The sequence below is a fragment of the Phyllostomus hastatus genome, unplaced genomic scaffold, assembly GCF_019186645.2.
Source record: "Phyllostomus hastatus isolate PE091 unplaced genomic scaffold, TTU_PhHast_1.1 phas_contig_40, whole genome shotgun sequence".
Taxonomy (NCBI): Eukaryota; Metazoa; Chordata; class Mammalia; order Chiroptera; family Phyllostomidae; genus Phyllostomus; species Phyllostomus hastatus.
Genome location: NW_025333872.1, coordinates 93,906,174 through 93,933,754, shown reverse-complemented (window position 1 = coordinate 93,933,754; position 27,581 = coordinate 93,906,174). Strand labels below are relative to the sequence as shown.

The 27,581-nt window shown below is 57.0% G+C and overlaps 1 protein-coding gene across 4 annotated transcripts in view; it reads right to left on the bottom strand.

Annotated features, from left to right (window-relative positions):
• Nucleotides 1-27,581, bottom strand: part of ZDHHC14 (zinc finger DHHC-type palmitoyltransferase 14) — a 213,432-nt gene that overhangs the window by 39,849 nt on the left and 146,002 nt on the right. For 3 of the 4 annotated variants that reach the window (XM_045843155.1, XM_045843153.1, XM_045843154.1), the window contains one exon: nucleotides 19,873-20,031. The exons of the other annotated variant lie outside the window; for it this stretch is intronic. In XM_045843155.1, coding sequence (XP_045699111.1) covers nucleotides 19,873-20,031 — 159 coding nt within the window. The remainder of the gene's footprint in view (nucleotides 1-19,872; nucleotides 20,032-27,581) is intronic. 4 annotated transcript variants of the gene reach the window in all.

Genomic DNA, 27,581 nt, shown 5'->3' with positions numbered 1-27,581 from the left:
CCTGGGGAGGTAGATGCCATTATGCCCATTTCCCAGACGAGGGATTTACAGATGAAGGAGTTGGCACGGGGACCAGGTGGTAACCTGAACTCTTAACCGCCCCCCGTCACTGCCCCCTGTGCCAGGTCTCTGCTGGTCTCGGCGCCCGGCAGGCCTGAGGACCCCGCCTGTCTCTCCTGGAGCAGCGCCACCATGGGTGCCCTCGGGTCCAGGCACAGTGTCTTGGTGGAGCGGGGACAAGAACCGAGCGCTGCCACGCCAGCCCTGCCACTTGGGTGGTGCCTTCCAGGGACTCTTCTGGTTTGGGGGGCCTGCCCTCTGCAACACGTGGGAAAGACTTGTCTCGCCTTGGGGATGCCCCCCTCGGTCTGGCAGCTCCCTTGTACCCACTTGGCACAAGGGCCCCATCTGAGGGTGCACTTGGAAGTCACTGATCCCAGGCTCCGTCCTTGAGCCTCGACGCTTCTCACTGAGGACATCGTCATCGGGTGAGTTCGTGCTGTCTTTCCAACCGCCTGTGAGACAGTCCTATGTGACTGTGCTACAGTCACCTCCCATCCAGAGGGTCCAAAGCTCCGTTCAGGACACTCCCTATACTCTCCCCACCTCACAAACCCGGCCCCCGCCCTTAGCCAGCAGCACACCCACACTTCCAGGGGCTCACAGTACAGAACACACTCGTCTCTTGCCCTTCCCTCCCAACCCCCACCCCGGGCGGTCACAGGGCTGTCACCCGCACTCCCGCCCTCTTTTCTGCGCCTCTGGCCGCTGGCGGGGAGGCCGCTGCAGTGCGCATGTCCCTTGTCACCTCCTCCACGAGCCGCTCGAAGAGCTCCCGGGGCATCCCCAGCCTGTCCCCACTGCTGCCCGAGGGGCTGCAAAGCAAGCAAGAGCCCGTGAGGCCTCCGCCTGCGTCCCCTGGGCAGCGCACGCTCCCCTTGCGGCAGCCTCGACCCGTCTGCCCAGCTAGCTCGTTTCCAAGCTGAGCTCCTCGGGAGCCGGGAGACTCCTGCCGCCCAGCTCTCCCCTCGTCTCCTTCGTCCGGAGCGCACAGACCTGTACCCTCGTCCCGTTCTGCTTTCCACAACGGCCCGCCGCCCCCCACCGCACACAGGGTCACGCCCGCCAGCACACGCGGACTGGCTATTCTAACCGGTCCCCAGGTGAGCGGCCCGTGTGCGTGGAGGTGTGCGGTTGTGAGACAACAGCATGGCGGCCCACTGTTGAGAGGACCCTGGGTTGTTAAACCAGGGGACCCGACGGTGCGTCCTGGTCTTTTGTCAACTCAGCAGGTAACCTGGGCAGGTCGCTGGGTCGCGGCCGTTGGCCCTGCTCTAAGAGGCTCTTGCCAACTCAAAGCCTGTGACTCTACGGCTCAATGAAACTTTTCAAGAGTTGACATCAGTTGCATCTACCCTACACAGCACTACGAAATACTGGCAGGCGTGAGCAGTAGAAACTCTGTATTACAAAACTGAGAAGAGCCGGTCCTCTGATAGACCCGGGTTTGGCCCAGAGGTGCGTGGCGGCTCCCGGCGGCCAGGAGCTCCCGCGCCGGGCCGGGCTGAACGCACGCAGTGCGCTGCTTTCGTGTTTGCGCCGTGGCTCCTGTGAAAGGTGCAGGCCCTCGGCTGAGGTCGGGACAGTCCGGTCAGTGGACCTCCATCGCTTCTCGGGACAAAGGCGCTCAGAAGATCAGGCCGAAGGTCCCGCCTCGTGGTCGGGCCTGGGGCCCACCGCACAATGAGACTGCAGGGCATCTGACTGAAAGGGGACTGAGAATTTCAAGATGGTGACGGCAAAGCCTGAAACCGACCTTGGGCCCCGCACGCACAGCTCACTGCCTCACGCAGGTCACGGCCTGGGAACTCGGCTGTCCCCTTTGTGGCAGGTTCATGGCTAGAGCTTCCACGGGCCGGTCTGGAGGGATTTACAGACGGCTCCTAAGAGCAGGGCACAGTGAGGAAGTCGTGATTCACGGTAAATGGAGCAGTGGGCTGCCACCCATTGCCCATGGAGAGCCCTGGGGTGAGAACAAGAAGAGACCCCCCCGCCCCGCACCCCCCCCCCCGGTGCCCCCGGCCTCCCGCACTCACACACAGCAGGTTACACACGGCTTCCTGAGGCCCGGCAGGCCGGGGTTAAGAACGGTCACCCTATTGGGCTACTTTGCTGAAATAGAAGTAACTAATGTCAACAGCTACTTCTGAAGTTGAGTTGTTCTAACAAGAAGGCAGGCAGAATGGTGCCTACCTTCTTTTTAGTTTTTTAAAACTTATTAATTTTTTTCCTTACCCAAAGACATTTTTTCATTGCTGAGACCCAGAGACAGAGAGAGAGAGAGAGAGAGAGAGAGAGAACGTTAATTCGACAGAAACAGCGATCCGTTGCCTCCCCTACCCACATCCGAGGTACATGCCCTGACCAGGGACTGAACCCACAATCCTTTGGTGTATGGGTCGATGGTCCAACCAAGTGAGCCACAGTGGCCAGGGCAGTACCTCCTGTCTACCCGGCCTGCTAACTGGGCCACACTCGGGCCCTGAAGGCACCCACCCTACAACCCAGCGCTGCCCGAGGCTGGCACCGCGCTGGACTCCGCCACGGCCCTGTGACCACAGAGAACGGGACAGAGCCGCTTTTCTCACGGAAGGGCCTGTGTCTCACTCAGGGTTTCCCAGTGAAGGGCAGTGATTGAGTAGCGGGCCATGCAACTCATGCAGTTGGTCCTGAGTGGAAAAGACAGACTAGAAAATATCAAGGCAGCTCATGCAGTCACGTGAGGTGCTGCTTCACAAAACCTGATCTGAGCCCCGATCTGTGTCCACCAAGCCCGGTGGAAAACGCCGTTGAGGTGCAGGGGGAAATGTTTGAAAGGTTCTGCTTTATTCTGATTGGTAGCTGGCACAGGGTAGGCCCTCTCATATTTGTTGAATGAATAATTAACATATAAATTATATCTGTAATAGCCCTAAGATACATTGTGGGTCATTTTCAATTTTGTCATTTCCATTCTCCCAAAACTGTATCAGGATTACTAGTTCCTGATCAGACCTAATTAAAAAAATTTTTAACGTTTGTCTTGGAGTCTGAGACTTTTCCTTTGAAGTGCTGGTAGGTTTCAGGCTGAGGCTGTGAGTTTTTAGCTCATTTAGATTAGGGGAAGGACACTTTCTGGTTCCAGTTGAGAACACTAACCTAGTCACAGAGCCAGAAAAGCAACTTACTGTTTTGTTTTGTTTTTAAGAGAGAAAGGTGAAATGGAGAGATGAAGGTAGACACAGACAGAGGAATACCCGGTTTCCTTTTCCTCCTTTCTCCCTCTCTCCCTCCCTTCCCTCCGCAAACATTAACCGAGGAGCAGTATGCCAGGCAGGGTGCGGGGCGCTGGAAGCACCTGGCGAGGGAAGCACCTGGCGAGGGAAGCAGACAAGGCCTGCTCTCTTGGAGTTTCACTCCCACAGCGCAGCCACCATCACCGTGCAAGCCTGTGGTGCACCATGACACAGTGGCTGATGCTGTCAAGCTGAAGGACAGGACCCTGTGGGCGGGGTAAGGCATGGGGAGTGTCCCTGAGGACCCACCCTGGAGCCCTCCCTGAGAGGTGGGCAGGAGTCAACAAAGGGGACTGTGGCTCTTCCCAGGAAATGAGAGGGGGCCAGGGGGCCACGGCCCAGTTGGTGAGGAGTGCGGTGCCCACCGAGCTGGGGGGTGGCAGGGCTGGGCTCTGGCAGACCAGGCTCAGGATTGTGGCTCCTCCCTATTCACCACCAGCAGGGCAGCCCTGCCAAGCAGAAGGGCAGTGTGATCAGATTCTGTTTGGGATCGTAGGGGTAGCCCAGCTGAGGAGCGGCGTGGATAGTGGGGGGTCCACTGGAAGACCCCTGCTTGGGCAAGGTGAGAGACGATGCACCTGGCAGCTGGCCTCTCGGGGCAAAGGGAAGGAAGTGGGTCGGCACAGAGCCCAGCGAGGGGTCAGGTGAGGATGCAGAGGAGGAGTCAAGTACGACAGGTAGGTGTTTGCCTCATGCGACCGAGAGACAGTGTTGGCACTCAGCAAGGGGTGCAGGTGGGGAATGCTGGTTTGGGAGGTCTCTGAGCACCCAGGTGGGGCCAAGTTCAGAAGGCAGGTGCGTGTGCGCCTCGGGAGCTCTGAGCAGAGGTGTGGCCTAGGGATGTAAGCCTGGAGGCAAAGGGGGCGGGACTCAGAGAGGAGCACGCACACACTCGGAGATCCACACAGGAGCCACGGCCAAGGGAGACACAGCCGGTCAAAAGGGTGCTCGTGTGGGGACAGTGAGACCAACAGCGAGAGACTTCCATGAAGCAACGGCTAGCGGCTCCTCTGGGTGCAGAAGAAAAGTGTTTTTAACGCGGAGCTGCTGTTTGAGTCACGGGTGGCAATGAGCGAGTGCTCCTGGCGGGACAGAAGCAGAAGCCACGGCCGAGATCGCCCTCCTCTGGCCCGGGCTGCTTTCCTGGGCCTGGGACGCTGGCCCTCCTGCGGAGGGCACTGCCCCTGCGGCTGAGCTCCCGGGCACTCATCCAGGGTAGGCGGAAAACGTGCCCAGAGGCCCCCAAAATTCTATCGTTCAGGCTTTCCCGTTGGCGGGGAACGCACTCCCAGAATATCGCATCAGACACATCGTCTTCCATTTGTTGAAAACAATTTCTAAACTAATAAATAAATACACAGGGTTTTTAAAAGACCTGTTTTAACATTTTCTTTCCATGCATTATTGTAAGCCATGGGCATCCCCAAACAAAGTGTGTCTCTGAAGTGCCCCAGTACATGTCTCCCGGGCTTACGTGACCGGATCTGACTCAAGGGCCCAGAAGGCGCCCCAGGGGTGGCCGCGCAGGGTTCTGCTTCCCACGACGGCTCTGCTGCTCATCCCACGATTATAAATGGAGCTTCAGATCCTGACCCGGCCACCCTGGCAGCCTGACCGCTGGCAGGGGCGGGCTGGCTCTGCGTGTGGGCACGCTCCGGCCCCTGTGACATGAGTCACACAGGCGTTTGCTGAAGACGACGACATCAGCGTTCTGGCTTTGCACATGCGGTGTGAGCGCTCTGAACGAGGTCTGTGCCACAGGGATGGCTCTGTCCTCGGTGCAGACACAGACCCTGGACTCGAAGCCCTCGAGGTGCGGGGCCCAGGACCAAGGCCGTCCGAGAGGCCTCTGCTTCCCGGCGAGTGCGAGCCCTCCCTGCCCCTGCCTCACGCCGTGAGGCTCGCCCGGTGCCGGACCTGAGCGTGGGAGGGGACCTGCTGAGCCACGTGAGGCTCGCTAACACTTCCGGGGCTAGCGGTTCGTGTGATTGCTCCCACTCTAGGTCCAGGTTCTCGACTTGGGCAGCAGCTCCCCGGCTTAGCTGTCTGTGGACAACAATGTGGCAGGGTGGGGTCCTTCCCCGGGCCCCCAGGGTGTCCCCAAAGATGCTGTTGGGAGTGTCCGAGGCCCCCGAGACGCATGAAGACTCATCCTACAAAGTTATGGGCAAAGTTCTAAAAAAGGGTGTTATGATGTTATTTCCCAGTTGTTTTTTCTTCCCTAAGAAACTGTTGATGACTTTCAGCCAGCAAGTCTAGGACAGTGAGCCCTGGTCCAGCCTGCATTGCCTCTGGGGTCCCCGTGCTGTCCCCCGACGTAGCGGGGCAGGGCTCTCGTTCCTCCTCTGGTCCCTTGGACGCTCTCCCGGAGTCCAGCCTTTGCCCCCGGTCGTCCCTTGTTGCCCACGGGCTCCCCTGAAGGACTTGTTTCCTCCTCTGGGCACTGTCTGTCCTCGGTGCCTGTCCACGTCCCCTGCTGTGTCCCGTGGCCCCGGCAGACAGGGAAGACCCTGGCTGCTCCAAGCAGTGGCATGCCGTAACTCCTTCTGTTTACGATGCTGAACAGCCCACCCCACTCCCCACAAGGCTCTTAGCGCCCGCCCTGGCAGTACTTTGGAAACTGTAAAGAGCTGGTAACGGGGAGACACTGTGGATTCAGGGAGCTAAGTTACCGGGGGTCTGCGACTCCTGGGGCGGCGTCTCCCCCCATCCAGCAGCAGCAGCTGGGTCGCAGCACTGCCTGCCCGCAGCCCTGGGGGGGAGGGGGCGTCACTTCCCTGCGCCGTGGTGGCCGCCTCCCTTCTTTACTTCCTCTTCCTATGATTTTCTAACACTTCTCCCCCCTTCGCTTCCTCCCCCACGCGTCTGACTTCGCGGACACCGACCACCCGTTCGCAGCTGACACCTGCATGCTCGGTTCCGTCTCTGGGAGCCGATTCCGTGGGCTCCGCGTCCCCGTGTCGAAGCTGCCACGGACCAAGCTCTGGACCGAGAGCCGGAGGGTCCCGGGCAGTTAGACTCATCGTGCACTTGACAGACTCGGGTCACCGTGTCCTGATGCACGTACAACACGTGAACTCCGTTTTTCATTAAAAACATTAATTGTAAACATGGGGAGTGACCCAACACCCGGGAGACAGGGATCACACGCTCGGCCTCGCCCTGACTCCACAGCGGAAGGAAGCACCGAGTCCCGCCGTTGCTCCTCTGGACTGTTCCCGGACGGAACCCGTCCACGCGGCCTCGCTGCCCCAGCCCCAGCCAGGGAACCGGTCCTCGCCCCGGGGCAACGGCTCGCCCACCTTGGCCCTGTCCCGCCGCTGTCCAGGTCACTCTCTGCAAGGCGGACAGAAGGGCACGTTCTGCAACATATCGCTGCTAAGGCCACTCCACGTCCCGTGCCCTGGGGCAAGATCGGAACTGCCCACCTCCTGCCTCTCCCTTCAGCCTTCTCTGCCCAGAGTCCCCGCATCAGCTACCTGCCCCCGTCCCTGGGGCCGGCCTGCCATCTCCTGCGCTGGGCCTCTCCGCCGGTCTTCCTCCCACCGGCCCGGCACATCGCTCTGCTCGCTGCCTCCCTTTGCCTGACGTCTGGTGCTCACCCTCTAAAGGTCTCAGCGAGGACGCCCCGCCTCTGGGTTAGGGATGGCTCCCGGGTGCTCCCACCTGCCCTGCACTTTCCCGCTGTTTGTCACCTCCCCGTACCACAGGTGTGTGTGAAACTACCCGTGTTCCTCCGTGGGCACCTGTGACCTCTTCGCAGGCAGGACCGTGTGAACTGCGTTCGCCACCGTCTCCCCAGGGCCGACCCGGCACGGAGCCTGACGTGCGATACCCAGGGGGTGGACATGCCCGAGACAGGGGGGTGAGGTGCTCACAGGGGGATGAAGTGCTCACAAAGCCACGGGCAGAGCCCTATGGGGTCGGTCACCGGGAGCCCACGGCCTCCCCGAGCTCAGCATTGTAATGACCCGGGGCGCATGTGCTGGGCCACTTCCTGTCCTACGGCGAGGCTCCGGCATGACCAAAGACGGCAAAAATGCACTTTTTTGTTCAGTGAATTGGACTGAAGAACAAACCTATAAATCAGTTAGTAATAACCAGTGGTTTTTCAGGCACAAACTGCTTGGTAGAAAGCTGGTGACTGCTATCACCAGCTCGCAGAGGGGCACGCCACTCTACTGTGATATTGCTATGAGCTGAACTCCCAGGAGTCAAAAATAACATGGGCAATGTCCTCTTATTTTTCGCCAACTTCCAGTGGAAAGATATGTGATACAAACATTATAAAGCCCATGTGGGGCTTGCAAATGATGTTTGCTTCAAATTAAAACATTGTGTTATCTTTGGGGGAAGGTTTTAATTTCTTTTTAACTATACCAAGGGTTCTTTTCTTCCCAGCATTTCTCAGGGGCCTGCAAGGACAGAGAAAAGAACCACGGGAAGGAATGAATTCTCAACAACTTGAAGCGGTGTTAAGGTGAATCTCTTTACCCGAGAACACGGAGCGGTGGTTTGGAGCGGGCCGGAGGGGGCCGGCCACACAGACCTCGTCCTGCTGCCGAGCTCTCTGCTCCCTTCTTTGCAACAAAGGGTTAAACAGCTGCTCGCAGAAAACAACCAAAACAGGGGAGCGGGCTGAACACCGGGCTCAGCAGAGCACGGGGATGGGGGGGGGGGGTTTGGTCCCGGCCTGCCGGCCCACCTGCAGGAAACTCTGTGTGTGTGTGTGTGTGTGTGTTGCACACCTGTGTTTAGGTTGAGGAACAGAGAAAGAGGAAGAAATAGAGGAAGGAGGAAGAATGAGCCCAGTGCAGTTTTGTTTTATTTAAAAAGGAGCTTTTTAAAATGGCACCCTTGAAAAAAAAGTTATCACATCTTCCTTGAAAACAGTCCACACCAGCCCTCTGGCGGCATGGAGAGAAGACGGTTCCCGCGAACCTGTTTTCTAACGACTGGACCGTGTAGACGTGGAAACTGCCGAAGCGCCCCCAACAGCAGACGGGACAGAGACAGGGTTCCCACGCACCACGGAACCCCACGTGGCCATAAGCACGGGCGGAATGCTGCCGTCTGCTGAGAATATCGTGCTAAGTGAAATAAGCCAGGCAGAAAGAGCCAAGAACCATACATACGATCTCACTCACATGTGGGATATAAAACTGGAAGCAACAGAAAAACAAACGAGAACTCACAGACACAGACAGCGGAGTGGTGGTCACCAGAGGGCAGGGGCGGGGGTGGTGAAGGGTAAAAGGGTCAAATATCTGGTGACGGAAGGAGATCGGACGGTGGGTGGAGAACACGATGCCATGTACAGACGATGTGGCATCGAGTGTACAATTCTATTAACCAATGTCACCCCAATCAAGTTAATTACAAAAGAGTCTAAACAATTTTCACCAGGGGTTCTAACCTTTTTGTGCCGGGAACCCTATGAGCAGCCCCATGAGGCCCATGGACCCCTCCCCAGAATGTTTTCCAATACACAAAACACCTGAGGTGACCAAAGAAACCAACAGCGCTGTTTTGAGACTAATTTAAAAATCATGGTATAGTAAAACACACAGTACTGCATTAACACGGCAAATGACAAGAGCCACAGTTCGGCAGCCACCGTAACTCTGAAGCAGTGACGGGGGTAAATACTGATCTGAGATACCTGTGACAACTGTAATGCCCACGCGAGTCTCTGTGGTCTCCAGCGGTGACTAACTGTTGATGTGGTTTGTTGCTCACGTCCGTCACGGAAGGAACTACTACATTGCGCTTCAGAGGTTAGTGAGAACAGTAAAGATGTAATTGTTGTTCCCACCCAAGTTCATGGACACCCTGAATTCCATCCACAGCGCCCAGGCCAGGAATCCCTGCCCTCAGCGCACCCTGGGAGCACGGGTGGGGTCCCTGGCCGGGCCCAGGAGAGCGTGTTATGCGCTATCCAGAGAGAGTCCCCAGTCTCTCTGCACCTGAGCTCCGTAGCAAAGGGGAGGGGTGATACTTCCCACCCCAACTAAGGCTCAGGGTAGTTGTGAGCAGCGAATGAAACAACGCATAACAGCCGGTCTGTCTGCATGGAGCCGAGCTCCCTCCGGGCCTTCTGGGGAACGAGTTCCGTACGGGGCAGGGAGGTAAATCGTTGAGCCGGGCCTCATGCTCGGGGCTCTGCTTCCACTCCAGTTGCTGCGTCTCATTAGGGTTCTGGTACCTTCTGGTCCCAGTGTGCACCTCATCAAACTCTCTCCTTGGACCATAAAGGCCCCACAGGACCCTCAGGAGGCTGAGGCCCCATGCAAGGTATGCAGAGCGTCTGCGATCCAGAAACGAAGGTGTTCCGACGGTGTAGCCGCAGGAGGTACAACCACCTTCACACAGGAACAGGAGAGCTCTTGACAGAGTGAAGTGCCTGCACATGCACCTCGTCTTGCGTACTGAGCTTACCGGTGACCCGGCGTGGGCCCGACAAGATCATGCTGGACACTGCTCTGCTCACCCTGGGGCCTTTGTAAGCTTCTAAAGGCTGGTGACCACCTGCGACCCACCTCCCTGCCCTCTCCCTGCACACCGCACCCAGCCCGGTGCCCAGGCGGACTCCACGGCTCGGTGAGCAACGCCTTTCTACTAGGTGGGGGTAGAAAGTGATACCTTTTCTGATGTGTTACAATCTTACTTGTCCACCTATTGCTCACCTTCAGGCCGAGGTGCGTTTCTGCTTGCCCTGATTCGGTGGATCGTGACATTTCTCAGGGTTGGGGGCTGCCTTCTAGTCTACTTCTAGAGCCCTGCCGTCTGCTGGCGGGCAAGCCCCCACTCTCTCTGCACCTGAGCTCCGTAGCAAATGGGGGTGATACTTCCCACCCCAACTAAGGCTCGGGGTGGCTGTGAGCAGCGAACGAAATAACGCATACAGAACTACCTCCAAAAGGGAAAAAGCTACGCCAGACTAAATGATGGTGTCATAAAACACCGTCTCATTCTCATTGAAAAGAGCTATTTCAGTATAAATAGGTTTCTTTGTATTAATTTCACTTCTTTAATCAAAAAAGATAATAATCACATTTTCACAGGTATATCACTCGATTTTAAAACGAGTTATTGTTTTTCCTTTACCCCAATATAATGTTTCCATTTCCATTACTTCTATACCTTTCAACCTTTTAAAAATAAAATAAAACCTAACCTATTCCAACAAGCCAAACTATTCTCATAGCTTTTTAAAAAAACGAACAAACTCGTGTTAAGCTTTCAAAACTAATGCACGCAGGTTACTGCTCACGACCCCAGTACCCAGTCCTTACACTGGCTCCGTGCTGCCCAGCCCCTGCCAACAGCGGGTGGAGTTCTGAGGGACACGGAGGGTTCAGCGCCCCACGGAGAGTGGCTGGGTCAGCTGACACAGCCCCAAACATCTCGGGAGAAAAAACTTTGGGGCTGGCGAGGTATGTTTCATCCTTTGCGTCCCTAACTCCCATCTCTGTTGCTGGAGGCCAATTTCAATCCCAGGCACCTCAGACAAACAGCTGATGACTGGACACCTACTGGAAGGCAGAGTATGTTTAAAAAGATGCATCAGACACAAAACCACTTCTTAGAAAGTAATTGGTCTTTGGTCTTCCAGTCTCCCTACATGCAATAAACTGGGTTATTTCAGAAGTATCCACTGCTCTTCCCTCCTGAGGCAGAGCATACTTCACTGGCCCACTGACATGTCATGGTCATGGTCATGGTCATGGTCATGGCTGTGGGCCTTGTTTGGTCAATGGAGTCTTAGCAGACGTGCTGTCAAGCGGAAGCCATGAGAACCCCCAGGTGCTGGCACCCCCTCATATGGCCCAGTGACCCAGCACAAGGAGGACATGCCTGGCAGCTGCTTTCCCTTCAGTCTGGGTCCCAAAGTCAAATTTGAGGAGAAGACTGGATCTGAGCGATGCCTGGTGCCAAGCCCTGCCATGTCCCCAAGGCTTCCCCTGATGACCCACAGGCACAGGAGAAAACAAAATGCCGTTTGGTAAATGGCACTGAGAGTATGGGGAGTGTTTGTTACACAGCAACACTGGGCCACAGCAGACTAATACAGCTCATCAATTCACTTCATATTTCTGTGTGAAATTAATCCTCTTAAGGCTGAACCTGACCATCTCTGTTTCCTGGTCAAGTGTGTGAACTAGTGGCTGAGTCCAGTCCTTGTTTCTTGGGTGTGCCGGGGACTCAGGGTGGCTGCCCTATTTTTCCAGCCTTTCCTCCCATTTCTCCCCTTCATGGGAACTGGCCTCACATGACCACGCTAAGGCCGGATTAGAGAGCCTGGGTGCTACCACCTGGTCCAATATTTCTTTTCATGAGTAGGCAGAAAAATTGTCAAGGGCAGGAAGCCTGTCTCATGCTAATTTGCGTTGAACTTGCACAGAACAGTCACTGGGTAAATGCTCTGAGGTTAGCGTAGTGCTTGCCCTCCAAGGCATTCCACAGACACGGCCTGATTTCTCAGGTGGACTCTGCGGACTTCTGCCCCCGTTGTGAGGCCAACATCCTTCTCAGACCCCCAGACAGAGGATGGCCTTAAGGTAAGAGGAGGAACGCAGCCGTCTTGAATGAATCTTACAGAGTGTGGCTTCCAACAGGCCTCAAAAGATGGTGACTGTTTATTGACATTAATTTTTCAAGGTTGAAAATCATCCTGGCCGTGCTCTCCTAGAAGTAGCCACCCCCTGTCGCAGGCCACGGCTCTCTGTGACAGATGAGTCATTCCCAATGCATCCCAGGGGCCTGACCTTGATCTTGGAACCCGGACAGGGTCAGAGGAAGTCTGTCCCTACGGCTCTCAAACTTGACTGTGCCTAAGAATCCCCCAGGGTAGTTTGCTAAAATGCAGACTCCTAGACCTGGGTGCTCCATTTCAAGGAATGAATACCTACTCACAGGCACGTATACCCATAACAAACATGTTACGAAGTAAATTATTCTGAAAGATTAAAGACTTTGTGGAATTGCCTCGAAAACATCTCAAGACTCATTAGCAACTTTAATTTCTATGGAAGAACCTCTTGGGAGCTGAACACGGGCATCTTACTGTGGGGCGAGCAGGTTGGGGGCGAGCCTGCCAGACGAGGGGCCGGCTTCTGGCGCTGAAACCAAACGTGGCTCCCGCTACAGCATGCGGGCCGCGGGAGGACAAAGTGGGACCGGGAGAAGAGCTCGGGGACAGCCAGGGACAGGAGGCGACTGATGTGAAGCACAGGAAATGAGCACCGGCAGGAAGAGACCGAGAAAACAGCGCTCTGACAACCAGGCACGGTTTTAATTTGACACAAGAGGAAGTGAAAAGGCTTCCGGGGAAGAATGTCATCTCCCGGCCAGATGAGTCAGAGAGGTTCCTCGGAATCTGTCACCGCTCCCTGGAGCTAGTCCCGTTGAGTCACTGATCATGAGTGATGGCATTAAAACCCACCTCTTTCTAAAACCATCCGAGCTGCTTCTAAGACAACCGGGAATAAGTCAGTGCCAGAAACGGGTGCCCCGAGGTCTTCTTTACATTGTGCAGAGGCGGGCCGGCCTGGCTCCGAGCTCCTCGTGCCGGTGAACAAAGCCTTTCGTGAGGACTGCTGTCTTCTGCAGAGCCGTGGCCGGGGCCGGGCTCTCTCGGGCTCTAGCAAAGGGTGAGCTCCATCCCAGGGACGGTCACATTCCTTGAGCTATCTGTCATTTGGCGAGTCTCATTAAACCCTCAGTGCACTCCCATAAATTATCTGTGCAAAGAAAAACCGCCACGTTTGTTTCCAGCTGAAAGAGCTCACGGCTGCGTGTGTTCACTTCGAGCCAGAGGTGAGAACACAACTGTCAGCCCGTCTGAGGCGTGCCGGCACTTTCCAGAGAGGTCAACGGCGGGGAGAGGGGGAAAACACAACAGGCGGCTTGGATCCAAAAGCATTAATGAGAAGGTTTGACATATTTTTAGGTCTAGCTACAGCATCTGCTGCTTCACCCAGAAAGGCACTAAGGGAAAACCGACAGGCGGACGTGAAGGGCCTGGCAGCCCTCCGACGCAGGGGTCCCGGCCCGCGTGCTGCCCTGGGCGGCCCGACACCATCCAGGAGGTCGGCGGTGCCTCCGCCTTCAAACATGCCTGCTGGGCCGAGTGCCGCCCCCTTCCTGGCCAGTCTCTGAGCCCCTGTCCCAGGGTCGTGTCTGTCTGCCTGTCTACCTGCTGGGCCCTTTGCTCTTTCTTCAGTCCCGTAACTCCTACCTTCGGACGTCGGGACTCGGCGCAATGGCCAGCCACACAGAGAAATCCGGGCTCTCGAAGACGCCCCCCACCCCCCCAGACTTGCTCCCCTCCTCCGGGTTCGCTCCCCTCCCACAGCCTGCCGCCAGCACACGGCTAGACCTTCGTCACAGGAACTGGGCGTTTCCGTGGTCACGGAGGAGTTGGGAAAACAGAAACGGACGGTGCAGAAATCACTCACGCGCGCGTGCGTGCACACGCGGGCACCTGCGGGGCCACTGAGTCACTTTCTGCAGCGTGGCCTTCGGGTCAGGAACGCACTTGGGACTTCACACTGAGCGATGCTGCGCCGCTCCTCCCCCAGAACGTTGCTGGTCGTCACGGCCGGCTCAGCCGGCGACCTGAACTTTAGAGTTGTCTTCTCTCGCCCCCTGCCTCCCACTGCGTCACGTTTATGGACACGTTTGTGGACACGACGCATCCCGATTCCCACTGCGGTTCCTGATACGTGGTGCCCTATTATCATGTATTTGTGTGGTGACTCATAGGTCCACTACACTAAAGAACGAGTTATACTGTTTGTTGCTGCTGTTATTCTTGGTTTTCTTGTCATCTACAGATGACAAGAATCAATAATTTAGTTGGCTCATTTTTAGTGTTTATCTGTTCATATTTTTCTCATCTTACTGTATTAGTTAGTAAAGCTGAAAAAAGTTAAATATTAGCAGTCATAGTGAATATCCTAATTTGCTCCTAACTTTAATGTAGATAATTCAGTGTTTTACTATTTAAAAAAATGTTACCTTTGTAAAAAAAAAGTTAAAAAAATACTCTTCAGTAGTTTTCTATTGCTGAAGAGCAAATTACCAAACCGCATTGGCTTCAAGCAACACAAATGTATTGCTTCGAGTTTTTAGCGGGTCAGGAGCCCAGCCCAGGGTCTCCCCAGGTAAGATCACAGAGGCGGGGTGCAGGTCTCGGATGGACTCGGATCCCGGTCTGTCCAAGCTCAGTGCAGCCGGCAGGACTCACTTCTGGTCCCCCTTCTCCCGTGCACCCCGCGCACCCCCACCTTCGAGCCAGCAGCATGAGCGGATGCCTTCTCCTGCTTGGACTCTCTCCGTCTTTGCTCCAAAAGGGCTCCCGTGGTCCCAGGGGCCCACCCAGATAACCCAGGACCCTCTCCCTAATTCAAGATCAGTTAATGAGGAACCTTACTGGCATTTGCAGAGTCTCTCTTCGCCACATGAGGCGACAGAACGGTGGGAGTGATGCCGCAGGATGAAGATCACAAAGGCCATGTAACATGATAAACCCGGCCGACCACACCTCCAGTCTCAGCTCTCTGAGTCTCAGAGTTAGACCCGGGGCCACATGGTAGTACATCTCTTTCTACTGTCCACGATCACGATCATTTCGGGACAGTTCGGTTACCATTGCATTTTCCAGAAAACTTTACTTTATATATTTTGATGCGGTGTTATCTGGGGCATATAGGTTGATGACTGAATTTTTAATTGCAGTCTTTACCACAATTACTCTCTTTGACCCATGGAATATGGTAAATATATGTGCTCTACCTTGAATTCTCCTTGGTCTGCTCTTAAGAGAATGATTCGTGGGGACAGTCTTTTATTCTGACGCACCCAGCTGTCAGCACAGGGCCTGACACCCAGGTGCCCCTTACATGCGAGAGAAAAGCCAAGACCCTGGAAACGGGGCTGGGGGGGGGGCCGGTAAAGGCCCATGTGTTCTGGCTCCTGGTAGGATATGGACACCAGTTCACTGCACTCCCTCCAAAGACAGACTTTCCTGTGGGAAATTGACAGCCCCGTTGCCACACCCAAACGGTGACAAGGAAACTCCAGAGGCCTGCCCACACTGTAGAATGGAGGGCGGCTGCCACTGTGAACCTCAGATGCAAATCTCAGTTGCTACGACTGTGAAGCAGGGACGGCTCCCTGGGCAGCAGGGGCGCACAGCACAGCATACACACACACAGGATATCTGCAGTCCCAGCTCAGGAACCCACCTCCCACAGGAAGCAGCTGGACAGAGTGGGGGGGGCGGTTGGGGGGCACTGAGGGGCAGAGGGAGGGCACAGCGCAAACACCCAGGAGAGAAAGAGCACAGCTACACAGAAAGGGGGCAATAAGGACTTTTAGACATGATGGTGAAGCTCTTCCGAAGCCAAGAGTAATAGACACTCTGTCTGTGCAGAGGGTGTGTGTGGGGGGTCTCTGTGCCATTCACACCAACAACAGCAGAAGGGGAGGACAGAAGGCAACGGGACAGCTGCCCCCCCCCCCACCGGAAGAGTATGGCAATGCCGAGGGCTCCCCAGAGGCTCCCTGCGCCACCTCCTCCGCCTCACAGCCCCTCCAGACGCGGCAGCAGAGCAGTGCGAAGAGCATCCCCCTCCCCAGACCACAGACCAGGCAGAGTCTGGGACCCGGATGGCTGCTGAGTCCAGAGACCCCCTCTTAGCCTCCAGACCAAGCTGCCCGCTGCCTGGTCGGAGGTAGGCGGGTAGACACTGGCCCAGAGCCCACCAACAGACAGACTTCCGAAAGCATCAATCGCCCTGGTCGGGGGAGCAGGAGGGACTCGGGTGGGACTTGTGCTCCCACACAGGCAGGGTGAGAGGTCCTCCCGGGGCTCGCTCGCTTGCAGGCTCTTCGGGGACTCGGCGTTTGCCACCCGAGGGGCCTCGGGAGCCGGGAGAGCAGAGCCGGGCGCCGAACAAACTACCCCAACACTCTGTGTCGAAGGTGCGGAAGCGACAGGATGACCGCACGGAGAGGGAACTAGGGAGACGGACACAGCGATAACAAAAGCAGGAAGAGAGAGGAGAGTCGCTTCCGTGCACCCGGTCACCTGAACCCTCCGGGCCCCAGAAAAACAAGGCGGCGCCCGTGCCTGCGAAGGCCACCCTTGCTCTAGGCAGCGTCCGGGGGCCTGCACGTGTTCCGTTACCCACGACAACAGCGTCAACAACAAGCACTTCCTGTGAGCTCTCAGCGGGCAGCTGCCCTGGGCACTGTCTCCCCTAATCCCTGAAGGACGCCCAGGAGGGAGTGCCAGGGCGACCCCATTTCACAGCCGCCGGAACAGTGTGGGGGGGGGTGGCCTGCCCAGGTTCCCATTTCTTCAGTGACAGGACCGGGACGCACGCAGGCCAGGGCCTGCTTGTCTTTAGACCCGGGTCCCCGGTCACCAGGGTCTGCAAACAGGGTCTGTGTTCGCCCCAGAGCGAGCTCCCCGGGAGGGCTCCTCCTCATCCTCGGCTAACCACAGACCCTCAGAGACCCTGCTTGCACTTCAAACGTCCTTCAACAGAGGAAACTATGCTTCTGGACCACCGGGGAGACGGCGATTCCCCCCTCTCCTCTCCCAGCGCAAAGCAACCTTCAACATGGGTGGGCACTGTGCGCGCCCAGGAAGGACGGGCCCAGATTCCTCTGTTGTTAAGGGGAGGGACCCGCCAGCGCCCACCCCGGCTTTCGTCACCTCACTGTATGTGTTTCCCCTGGCTGCAAAGAGCAGAATTCTTCCAATAAAAACTTTCCATCTAAAAATAGCACAGGGGCACACTGGGCAGTCACTCTTCTCGGCGGGAGACATCCGCTCCCCCTCTATTTCCTAAGTGCAGAAGGCCCAGTCTGCTGGTCTGCTAGTGGGTCCCAGCACCGGCCCGAACACACACGTAGCTTAGTGAGCTGGGACAGCAAAGCTGAGTGGCTTCCAATCACTGTGTGGTGTTTTCCGGGAGTGCTGTGAGCAGCTTTATTTTAAGATCAACTGTATGCCACTCCCTCACCTGTCCTCCTAGGGCCATGAAATGATGCGTAGGGGCAGAGGCTGGCCATGGGCTTTCGGTCCAGTGTTCCTCCTCTTGGACCCACCCCGAAACTTCCCCCCTCCCCTCCTTTCCCTCCGCTGTCCCGCGCCTCCCGGTTACAGGGCACCAGCGGGCTTGGCTGTGGCGTGCTGGACGGCCACGGTGACCTGGACTTCTCCGAAAGGTTGCCGAGTGGCTCCGGGACACTACACACGGGGACTCGTATTTTCTCAGCGGGTGGTTTCTGTGAGAGAGGGTGCCACCTTGGACAGTCACCCCGCAGGAGAAGTGCGCCGGTGACGGGGCCGTCTCTGACGCTGGTATGGGGACTCTACACTAGGGCATCTGGGTTCTTTAAGGAACACGTACACCTACGGGTGATGGGGGGCGCGGCAAATGAGAGAATTAACGACCTTTTAGAAAGCGCTGGACAACAATCAGAGGAGTGAGACAAGTGCACGCATGCGGGTGGATGGAGACAGTCTCGGACACACATTTCGTGAACGATGAGAAGAAGGAGGCACCCAGCGACCTCAGGCTCGCAGTTACCAACTCCCCACCGACAAGTGCCAACCGGACGACATCCTTGGACTCCAGGGGAAGGTGTGCAAAGTAACAGACGATTTTGGGTGAAAAAGCGTAACTTACACACAAGTCCATCACGCAATACATGCACCATCAGAATCACACCCCAAGAAAGGGCCCTGAGCATTCCGAAAGCTTGTTCCCCTGAAGCTATATAAGCTGCTGTGATGTTCTGGCTTGGGAGTGTCCCCAAGAAGCGCACGGGGCCCGAGTCACCAGGGCGGGCATCAGAACCCACACCGAGGCTGTCACGTGTCCTGGTAGACACCCCAATGTACCCTCCCATCGAGCACCGGGCACGGTTTTGGTCATCCTGCCTGCGCAAGGCTACAGAGATCAAGAAACCATCCAGGGGAGGCCAATCAGAAATGTCGGGAGAGGCGGTGACAACAGTCACCGCTGCGCTCAGGGTCTCAGTGCACACCAGGCGCCCCTCTAAAGCTTTGCCGGCGCTGAACCACCTACTCTCTCCGCCACCCCCGGAGGGAGGCGCTGTCATGGGCCCCTAGCAGAGACGAGCAAAAACCAAGGCACAGGGTGGGGGTGGGGGGCCAAATTCGGTCGTCTGCTCCCAGGCCGAGTGGCGCCCAGTTCCCGGCACTCAGCGGCAGGCCGCCTCCTGCCGGGCAAGACTTGCCGTTCCACTCAGGGTGGAGGGCGGGGCAAAGGCTAAAGGTAACTGATGCAGGTTCATACAACCGGGACAAGGCTTGATAGGGAAACCATGGGCTTTCTCGCAAATGGTGGATGATTAAAGTTACAGTAAAGTGAATTTCAGGCAAAACAGGGAAAACTGCTGGGCACAGCAGGAAGTACATTACAGCGTTTTATTTTCCCCGAGGAGAATCGAGACCACACATTCCGACAGACTCAACAAGTGTGTGCAGGGACCGACGGCGTGTTCCGGAGGGGGCCGGGCTGGGTCTGAGGCGCAAGGAGCGTCCCTGGCCAGTTCGCCGGGGGCAGGCTGCGGGGCTGAAGGCGCGAGGGCTTCCCTAGGGCGCGAGGCCTTCCCCGGGTCCCACTGCCCTCCCTAGGCCGTGGGTCTTCTGCCGCCTCCTGCCGCCTCCTGCCAACCTCAGCTCTGAGAAGCTCCAGCCCAGCCAAGAAGGCGGTCTGCGGGTACGGCTGGCAGCTCCCAGTCTGAGCGACCGGAAGGGCTGGCCAACTCATCCCACGGGGCTGGGGACCCACGTCAGGGGTGGAAATCCCGGGCCGGGTGGCAGTGGCCTGGCAGTCCTACGACCGGGGCCTCTGGGCTGCACTGGGTTCCCTCTGCCCGTTTCCCTGGTCCGTCCCGGGGAAGGCCAGTGGACAGACGGGGGAGGGGGGTCATGGTGGCCTCTGGGAAGAGCGACAATCCTAACTGTAAGTCCGGAGGTCTCCTGGCCTCTGCCCCTTTTCTCTCCTTCACTTCAACTGCCTCCAGCTCCCCATTGCACCACCGGAGTCCCTGGGAGACCCGCGCAAAGCACGCCGGCGACACCCGCAGCCAGCTCACTGGGCAATGGAGGAACTTAGGGGGAAAATGGTTTGGTTTCCCGAGCCCACTGCCCTGGGGGCCCCAGGACACAGGCGACCCCCACGCTGGTGCACCAGCTCAGGGAGAGGGCCTGGGGCACTGCCCTGGGACAGGGGGCACCGCAGGGTGTAAAAGAGAAAAACAGTTTGGCGTCGCTAGGCTTGGTGAGGGGGACCCGTGGCAGGAGGCAAAGACATGGAAATATGAACTGTTGCTGAGTGGTTCGGTTTCAAAGCATTCAAGGGACACACGCGCTGACTCCCGTTCGCACAGGTCTGTTCGCAGGGAAGCAGCTGCGCCACCCGCAGCGGGCGCCGAAGCACAGGCAGGGCCAGGGGCGGGGCCAGAGGCGGGCTCTGCGGCTACTCACCTACGCAGTTATCGCACAGGCTACAGTGAGAAGCACGAGGGGGCCGGAAAATCTTGCAGGTGAAACAGTATTTAAGTTTCACAGTCTGGCCATTGATGATGACTTCTTTGGTTCTGGGGGGTGGGCGGTACCCCCCTGAACTGGTGCCGTTTGCGATATCTGTGGAGAAAAGAACAGAAAGAGCGCATGCCCTTAACGGAGCACTCCACCTCTGAGGGGTCCTCGCACCTAGGGCGCCTGGGGTCTGCATTCCCCAGGGCGAGGCTCACACCTGGCCTCCAGGTACCCGTGCCTTGCCGGGAGACTCCTGACACGGGTCACACAAATGCGCTGGGGCCCGGAGCCCTGGCTCTTCCACAGACTTGGGGCTCCTTGCCAGGGCTTGGGACTGCGTTTACTAATCCATGCGGGGGGAGGCTACCGGACTGAGCTCTGGCCAATGAGGTGCAAGCACACCCGGCACTGCCCCGCAGGTGGGAACTTCCCCTGGGCCCCTCCCACTGCTTCCCCTCCCTCCTCCGGGCCACCTGGGAGCCACAGACTGGCGGCCTGGAACGGTGGCCACGCATAGAAGGCTGCCTCTTCACCGGCCACACTGGTACATGGGCGCCTAACTCCTGGTGTTAAACACCCGAAGGTCTGGGTTCACTTGCTACAGCGGCGTTGCCCTAGTCACCGTGTGTTGCCGTGTATAATGCACACCCACATTCCGTGAACACTATACGTGGATTATACCCCACGATATGTATTCGTTAGACCCATGTATCACGTGCATCCTTATTTTTCCCTAAAAATTTTGGGCAAAAAGCGCACATCACACACAGCAAAATGCGGTCCTTTTGTGGATGCTGACATCATCCACGGAGTACTCCAAACCCAGCTCAAGAATCTCTGCATTTTCCCCATGGGCCTCCTCAAAAACACAGGTATTGGATGGAGGGGAATATAGATGTAAACATGTATATTTGAAATCATTAAGTGTATATCTTGAAGATAGTTTGTTTTGTTGTCTGACCTTTTTGTTTTTTAGAGTCAGTTCTGTAAATGTTGAAGAAAAGACAAATATGTCCGATGTTTAAGCTTCATGTGATCTCACAGCCCGGTGCCCGTCCCTGAGTTCCTGTTAGAATCACGCAGGGAGCTCTGAAAGCCCCCCTAACGCACGGACCCCCCGGCAGGCCCGGGACAGCAGAGCCGCCCCGGCCGATCCCAGCGTTGGCAGCCCGAGGCCCCCCACCGGAAGGTGGAACAGGCAGCCACATCCCCGTTGGCGCCCCTCCCAGCCCGAGGAGGTTGCAGAGAGAACGGGAGAGGGGGAGGGGAGGCTGCCGGCCAGCCAGCCGTGCGGTCAGAACAGGCCGGTCAGAACCGGCCGCCGGCGGAGGGCAAACAGCGAGACTGTCTGTGTGCGCTTCAGCGGGGACTCCGTGACAGCAGCACTGGCAGGGCGGGCCCTGGTGGCTGGGGGAAATCTGGGGACCATTCATGGTGTTCCCCCCAAACAGAGCCGGTGACGTCGAAGGTGGCTGCGCGTCTTAATCCACGCACACTTCAAGGACACACTACCAGGCAGCGATCGCTGCGAGGTGCTTTTGGTACATTTCCAAAGTGGCAGCAATGAGTCCCATCACGCACTCGACCCCCCCCCCCCCAAAGGCTCTGATTTCACTGGTGGGACAGTCTGGCGTCGGGGGTCTCAGAAGCCCCCCTGGTACGGGACTCCGTGGCAATGCTGGGGACCGCTGCGCCAGGGCCCGTCACTCCGGTGCCGTCCTGGGCAGCGTCGGCTCATCCCAGCGCTCACCCCAGGAGCTAGTTCTGGGCCCCGCCCCCGAGCTAGCGCCGAAGAATCAGCATTTTCCAAGAGCCTCCCGGATTTGTGCACGTGGAAGCTTGAGAGCCCTGCTGGAGGGGGGGGCAGTGGGTCCTCCCCACCCACACATCACACGCACCTTCCTCTCCCATTCCTCTTCGTGCTGGACCCAAGCGCGCTCACGCTCACGGGTGTGGTGGCGAGCTAAACTCAGAATGCAGCTTATCACATGACGCTGCCTCACCGGTCACGCCCAGCCATCCCAGCATCCATCGGGAGAGTTGGTGACTGGGAACAGGGGGAGGTGTCTGCAGAGAGGGCCCCTCTGCTTTGCCTGTGAGGACAGCCCTTCTACCTGGACTGATGGGACAGCTGCGGGCCATCCCGAGGCCTCTGGGTGGCCTCCCCAAGCAGGACCTCCCCTGCCGGGCACCCCCGCTGGCTGCCCCATGGAATGGTGCTAAATCGGGCAGCTGCCTGCAGTGGCGCCGAGCCCCCAGGTACAGAGCTGGCAGGGCAGAGGGAGGACCGCAGCCGCTTCTGTGAGAGCGCCGGGGGAAATAACTGGCTTTGAACCCTTCGCAGATAAGGTCAGATCTCCCCCGCAGTCAGCAGGGTGCCGCTGAGGCCTGAATGGATCAGGGCCTGGTGTCTCCCCAGCCTGCTGTCAGCTGTGACATCCACTGTGTCTGTTTAGCTCTTGCAGACATGGGTGGAGAAACTAGAAGGTCAGATATACAGGTTTAAAAATATCCATCACCAACCAGAAACGTTTAAAAACTGATTTGTCAAGGAGATACTTCACAAAGCAGGGACGACAAACTTATCCACACTAGAAGGACTACTAAGAAAGCCTAGCCCCTTGAGACAAAGACTCGAAAGAGTGAGAATTTGCTAGCGCTCCTTAAGACAAGCGCTAGTGATCTTGTAGTTTCCAAGTGCATTTCCGAAGGTTAAACCTTTGCCATAAAGTGAGCTGGAGGCTAGCACTCAGCCGGCACGGCACACTGGGGCAGGTGAGTTGAACCTAATCACAGAGCTCTGCCACTGGGTATGTGGGAGCTCTTTAGGTAAAAGAAAGGGAAGAACCACACGACCTGGATTCAGGGCCCAGTTGTGCCATCACTGGGTGACGAAAGGACCATAGAACTAAAAAAAAAAAAGTCAATCGATATTTAGAGTATTTGCTCTGAAGCAGAGGCGGTGGAGGGCCCACAGACGTGCAAGCAGAGATGGCTCGTGGGGAGGAGTGAGCGAGGGGTCCGCTGGGGTGTTCGGGGAGCAGGGGGTCTCCTGGCCTCCCCCTCCCGGCCTGCTCTCTTTAGGGCTTCAGAGCCGCTCCCTAAGCACCAGTCTGGTGAAGACGTCCAGGCGTCTGGGGAGGCACAACTCTCCGAGCCGCTCTGAGCCCCCGGCCCCTCTCCTCTGGCTGCACAGTCCCCCCTGCAGAGCCCTCAATCGAGGCATGGGGGCCTCCTTGCATTCCCTAACAGACAACTCGGTGGCACAGGTACAGACGTCTGTACGTGACGCCTTCTCCACGTCGTGCCCCCCAGTCTGCGCTTGCAGCCTGTGACCTGGCTCAAGCCCCTCCGGGAACCACTCTGCCAGCAGAGCTGGTTATGTCCTCCTCCGTGCTGCTCCCGTACTTAGTTCACGTCCCTGCTCAGTCGGTAGCTGTGCCGAGCCAGTAGGTGCTGGCGCTGTGCTGGGGGCTGCCTGGTGGGGGCAGGGAGTGCAGGAGAAAGGACACAGACTTTTCTCGGCTGGAGGGACCTCTGCGGGGCTGACTTCCCTGCCTCCCCGATGGCTGCTGGAGTGCAAGGACCATACCTGCGATTGCTAATGGTTAAAGAACACTAGAATATTTGAGCACAGTGTCGAGCACACAGTGGGTCCTCAGAAACGGCCTGCTGAATGTTAGGCCGACTGTCCTGGCAGGTTGGGAGCAACGAGCTGGGATGCACAGGACTGGGGTCCCCGCTCCTCCACCCCCAGCTGACAGAGTCACACAGCTCAGGGACTCCTCCCCCCGCCCCAGAAACACCTGTCCCAAGGCCCCTCTGAGGCCGTCACTACTCTAAAATGTGTCCTCAGCTGCTGCTGGTCCAGAGACCTACCTCGCACAGCTGGTCGGGGCCGCCAGGGAAGGCCTGGCACAGCGGGCTGCTGGCCACCTCCGGGCAACCCGAGGCTGCTGCTGCTTTCGCACAGCAGGTACACTCACCAGCCACCCGGGACCGGAGGCGCCCGGCAGGCCTGCGTCCGGGACAGGTGGGGGTCACCCAGGGCCTTTAAACCCAGGGCTTCGAATACCCACCTAAGGACAAAAGAAGTCTCTCTTTCGCATTCAGACTGACGCCAGCGGCCTTCCTGAAATCTGTTTCTCATCCCCGGGGAGGCTGAGCACCGTGGCCCCGCGCCATGAGGCACAGAAGGTGGCCTTCCTGCCTGCCCCCGAATTGCTGGGGTTTTGGGGTTTGGTTTTTGCTGTTGGCAACCGTTCTGCCTCTGCTTCTCGGCGCTGCTCTTTGTGGTTTAATTGCAGCTGCGGAAAAAGAGTAATTGAAGCCTGCGATTGCTAATGGTTAAAGAACACTAGAATTTTTTTTGAGGCGGGGGAACCTCTAATAGTCTTGCAAGTTTATATGAGTCAGTATTTCTCAAGGACATTTTTATACACAAGTGTTTTGAAAGAAAACGTAAAACAGTTGGGGGTGGCCTTTTTCTTCCCACCGCCAATTGCTGAGAGTTGAAACAGGCTGCAGCACATTCCGCCCGCACTTCCAGCCTGCCGCCCGTGCACTTGGCACTCCAGGCGTCAGCACCAGCCCTTGCCTGGCTTCCCAGCCTGCCCTGCAGATGTCACACTGACCGACCCCGCCCTCCCACGGGCCGTCCCAGAAAATGAAATCTACGTAGCCATATTTTTCACGTATAACACACACCCACATTTTTGGTCCAAACTTTCAGGGGAAGAAAAAACCTTCCATTTGAATTTTTTAATTCAATTTTTAATTTCTTTATATTTAGATACTTGTTTTTTTTGTATTACAAAGGAATTGTAGCATTTATTTTTTAAACATGTTATGGTACTAGAAATTTTATGTAATACATAATCATAAAACACAAGAACAGATAAAAGATATTTCAGGTACTACCCATGTGTAATGCAAGTCCTTATTTTCCCCTAAAAAATTCGGGCAAAAAAGCGTGGATTATACATGGCAAAAAATATGGTTATCTCTTGTTGGTGTTTTCTCTGAAGAAGCTTCACAGAGAAGCCAAGAAGGGTTGTGCGCTGTGCAGCAATGTGAACAGTTAGAGATTAAAAAATATTTCTTTGCAGTCCGCAGGACGGACGGAAGTGGGGGAGAAGCAAGATGGACCCAGGGCCTTTGGGAGAGGTTTGGAAGGCGAGCTACGGAAGATGTCGGCCTAAAACGGTGTGGTGGCCGTGGCGATGGAGAGCAGACATCCCAGAAAGACTCTAGTAGTAACGTCAGCCAGAAACGGGCGAGGTAAGTGAGACACAGGTGGGTGACGGAGCTGAGTCCCGAGCTCGGGCTGGTCCACCCCTAAGGCAGGGAGCAGCGGGAGGGCAGGGAGAGGAGGGGGAGCTCACCGGTGTGAGGAAAGGTGCAGACACAGAACAGGGGCTCGGAGGAAGGGCCTGGCCTGGAGAGAAACGTCTGGCAGTGACAGGGGAGAGCAGGTGGTGTCAGGAGGCGTCAGATGGCAAGACGGCCGAGGGCTGAGGCTTGGGCGCTCCTGGTCTGTGTAGACCACGTTCGGGAAAACCCGCCTGCACTTGGGATTCCCTCTGGGAGGCTGCCCTGCCACCCGCACAGGGAAACCCAGGCTTGCCCCAGTGGGCTCGGCTCTCAGGCCACCCGAGAGTATTCCCTCCCGTGTGGTCAGGAGCGGCGTGTGGCTGCCGGCGTGGGACATGCTGGTCAGGACGTGGGAGCAGGAGGGAAAATCAGGGTTTCCTGGGGACAAGGAGGGCGATGGCTGTGACTGCGGCGTGCAGGCATGGCACTCGCTCTGGGCCGGACAGAGAGGACGGGAAACAGAGCTCAGCCAGGACTGGTGGTGGCGGGGGAGAGGGATTAACCCACCGCGCCCCAGTGTGCTCGGACCACGTGGAGAGCGGAGAAGGGGAGAGAGGGAGAGAGAACGGGCCTGCCCTCAAGTGAGGGCAACAATCGAAGGATGCAGAGACCTGGTGGAGAGGGCTCCTTTATGCAGGGAGGAAGGCCGCAGGGGTGGGGGCGGGGCTACTGCAAAGTCCTGGGAGTGAGGATCTGGAAGGGGACCTGGGGCTTAGCCCTTATAAAGGGATGCAGCATGGTGGTGGTGGGCGGTCAAACTTCTCCCACTGAGGCTCAGACCTGGCGGTCCTGCCTTCATGAGCAGAGCAGGGCACACAGGGCCTGGGCCGGGGCCCGCGGCTGCCTGTGAGACCCTCAGCAAGAGGAACTGAGCGGGCCAGGCAGGGTGCTTTCTGGCTCTGAGAGCAAGTGACGCAAAGAAGAGAGCAGAGCTGATGGTGTTGTGACTCACAGGTGTGCCCCGAGCCAGCCCAGAGGGCGTGAGCAGTGGGGACAATTCAAGGGCACAGCCAGGGCCCTGTGGCACCGGAAACCACGCCAGGACAGGGCCGGGCTCTGTCGGCATCACGAGGAAAATCTGGTCGGCTTCCACTGGCATGAGTGACACTGATGTGAGGGCGTCAGCACAGACCTGGATGTGAGGACCACCGTCCATCCCCTTCTGTATAGCGATGTTTTAAGATTTCATCTTTACCGAGGATGCAGCGGGGACTGTGACAGACACAGAGAGTGGGGAGTGGGTGCAAACCACACAACTGTGTTTTACAGAGTGGCACAGGCTTGGCCTGGCCGCTCCCTGAACACGAAGCTGGTTCTGAGAGGCAGGGCATGATTTCATTGGGGACCGCACAGGGTCTGGGCTTTTTCTGGACTTGCTCATCAAAGGGCTTGTGGGACGGACCTCCTTTCGGAGAGAACTGGCCGAGGAAAAGCCAGCTGTCAGACGACAATTTAACAGGCCCTTCTGGCTCCACGACAACCTGACGACGGAGTGTTAACAAGGTATTGAGAGAAACACAACGGAAATGTTTGTCGAGAATTGGGCAAAGCCACCTTGTTCTGTCTGCCTTAAAAGACAGTAAAAAGCAGCCTCAGGGAATGAGCTTCCTGTGCTACTCATTGGAGGTTTCCTTTGCTCATTCATGCATGCATTCGCTCAATTATTTATTAGGCACCTCGTATATGCTAAACGGCCTTCTGGGTGCTGTAAACACAGTGGTGAACAGGGGAGTCCTCTGTCCTTGGGGGCTTGTGCTCCAGGGAGGTCAGGTAAGCTCAGAGGACGGATTTTTCATAATGCAAGTGTGCAAGCGAATCGCAGTTAACAATAGGTAGATCTTAAGCTTGGCCCATGATCAAGATCGCCTCGGGCAGGGATTCTCGACCAGGGCAGACGCTGCCTCCCCGGGGAAAGTTGCCCCTTTGCCCCTGTGGGAGGGGGCGCTGAGGCCTGAGGAGCACTGCCCTCGATGCAGACACTTGTTAGCAAGGACTGCAGCCCAGCGAAGTGTCCACTCCCTCCTTTGAGGCACCCTGACAAGCACATAGGTACAGATCTGCTTTCCTGGGGTGGGGGGGGAGCTTTAAAAATATGTAGACTCCTTACTCCTGAAGATTCTTATCTGTGGTTGGAGCTAAGAATCGCCCTTTTTAGAAAAGCTTCCTGTGTGCATCTGACAAAGCCGGGTTTGGGATCCACGGCAAACACTGTGCATATAACAGCCAAAACCCGGGCCCAGCTGCGGTGTCTTTGGCTGGAGAATCTAAGGGGGTGGCTAAGA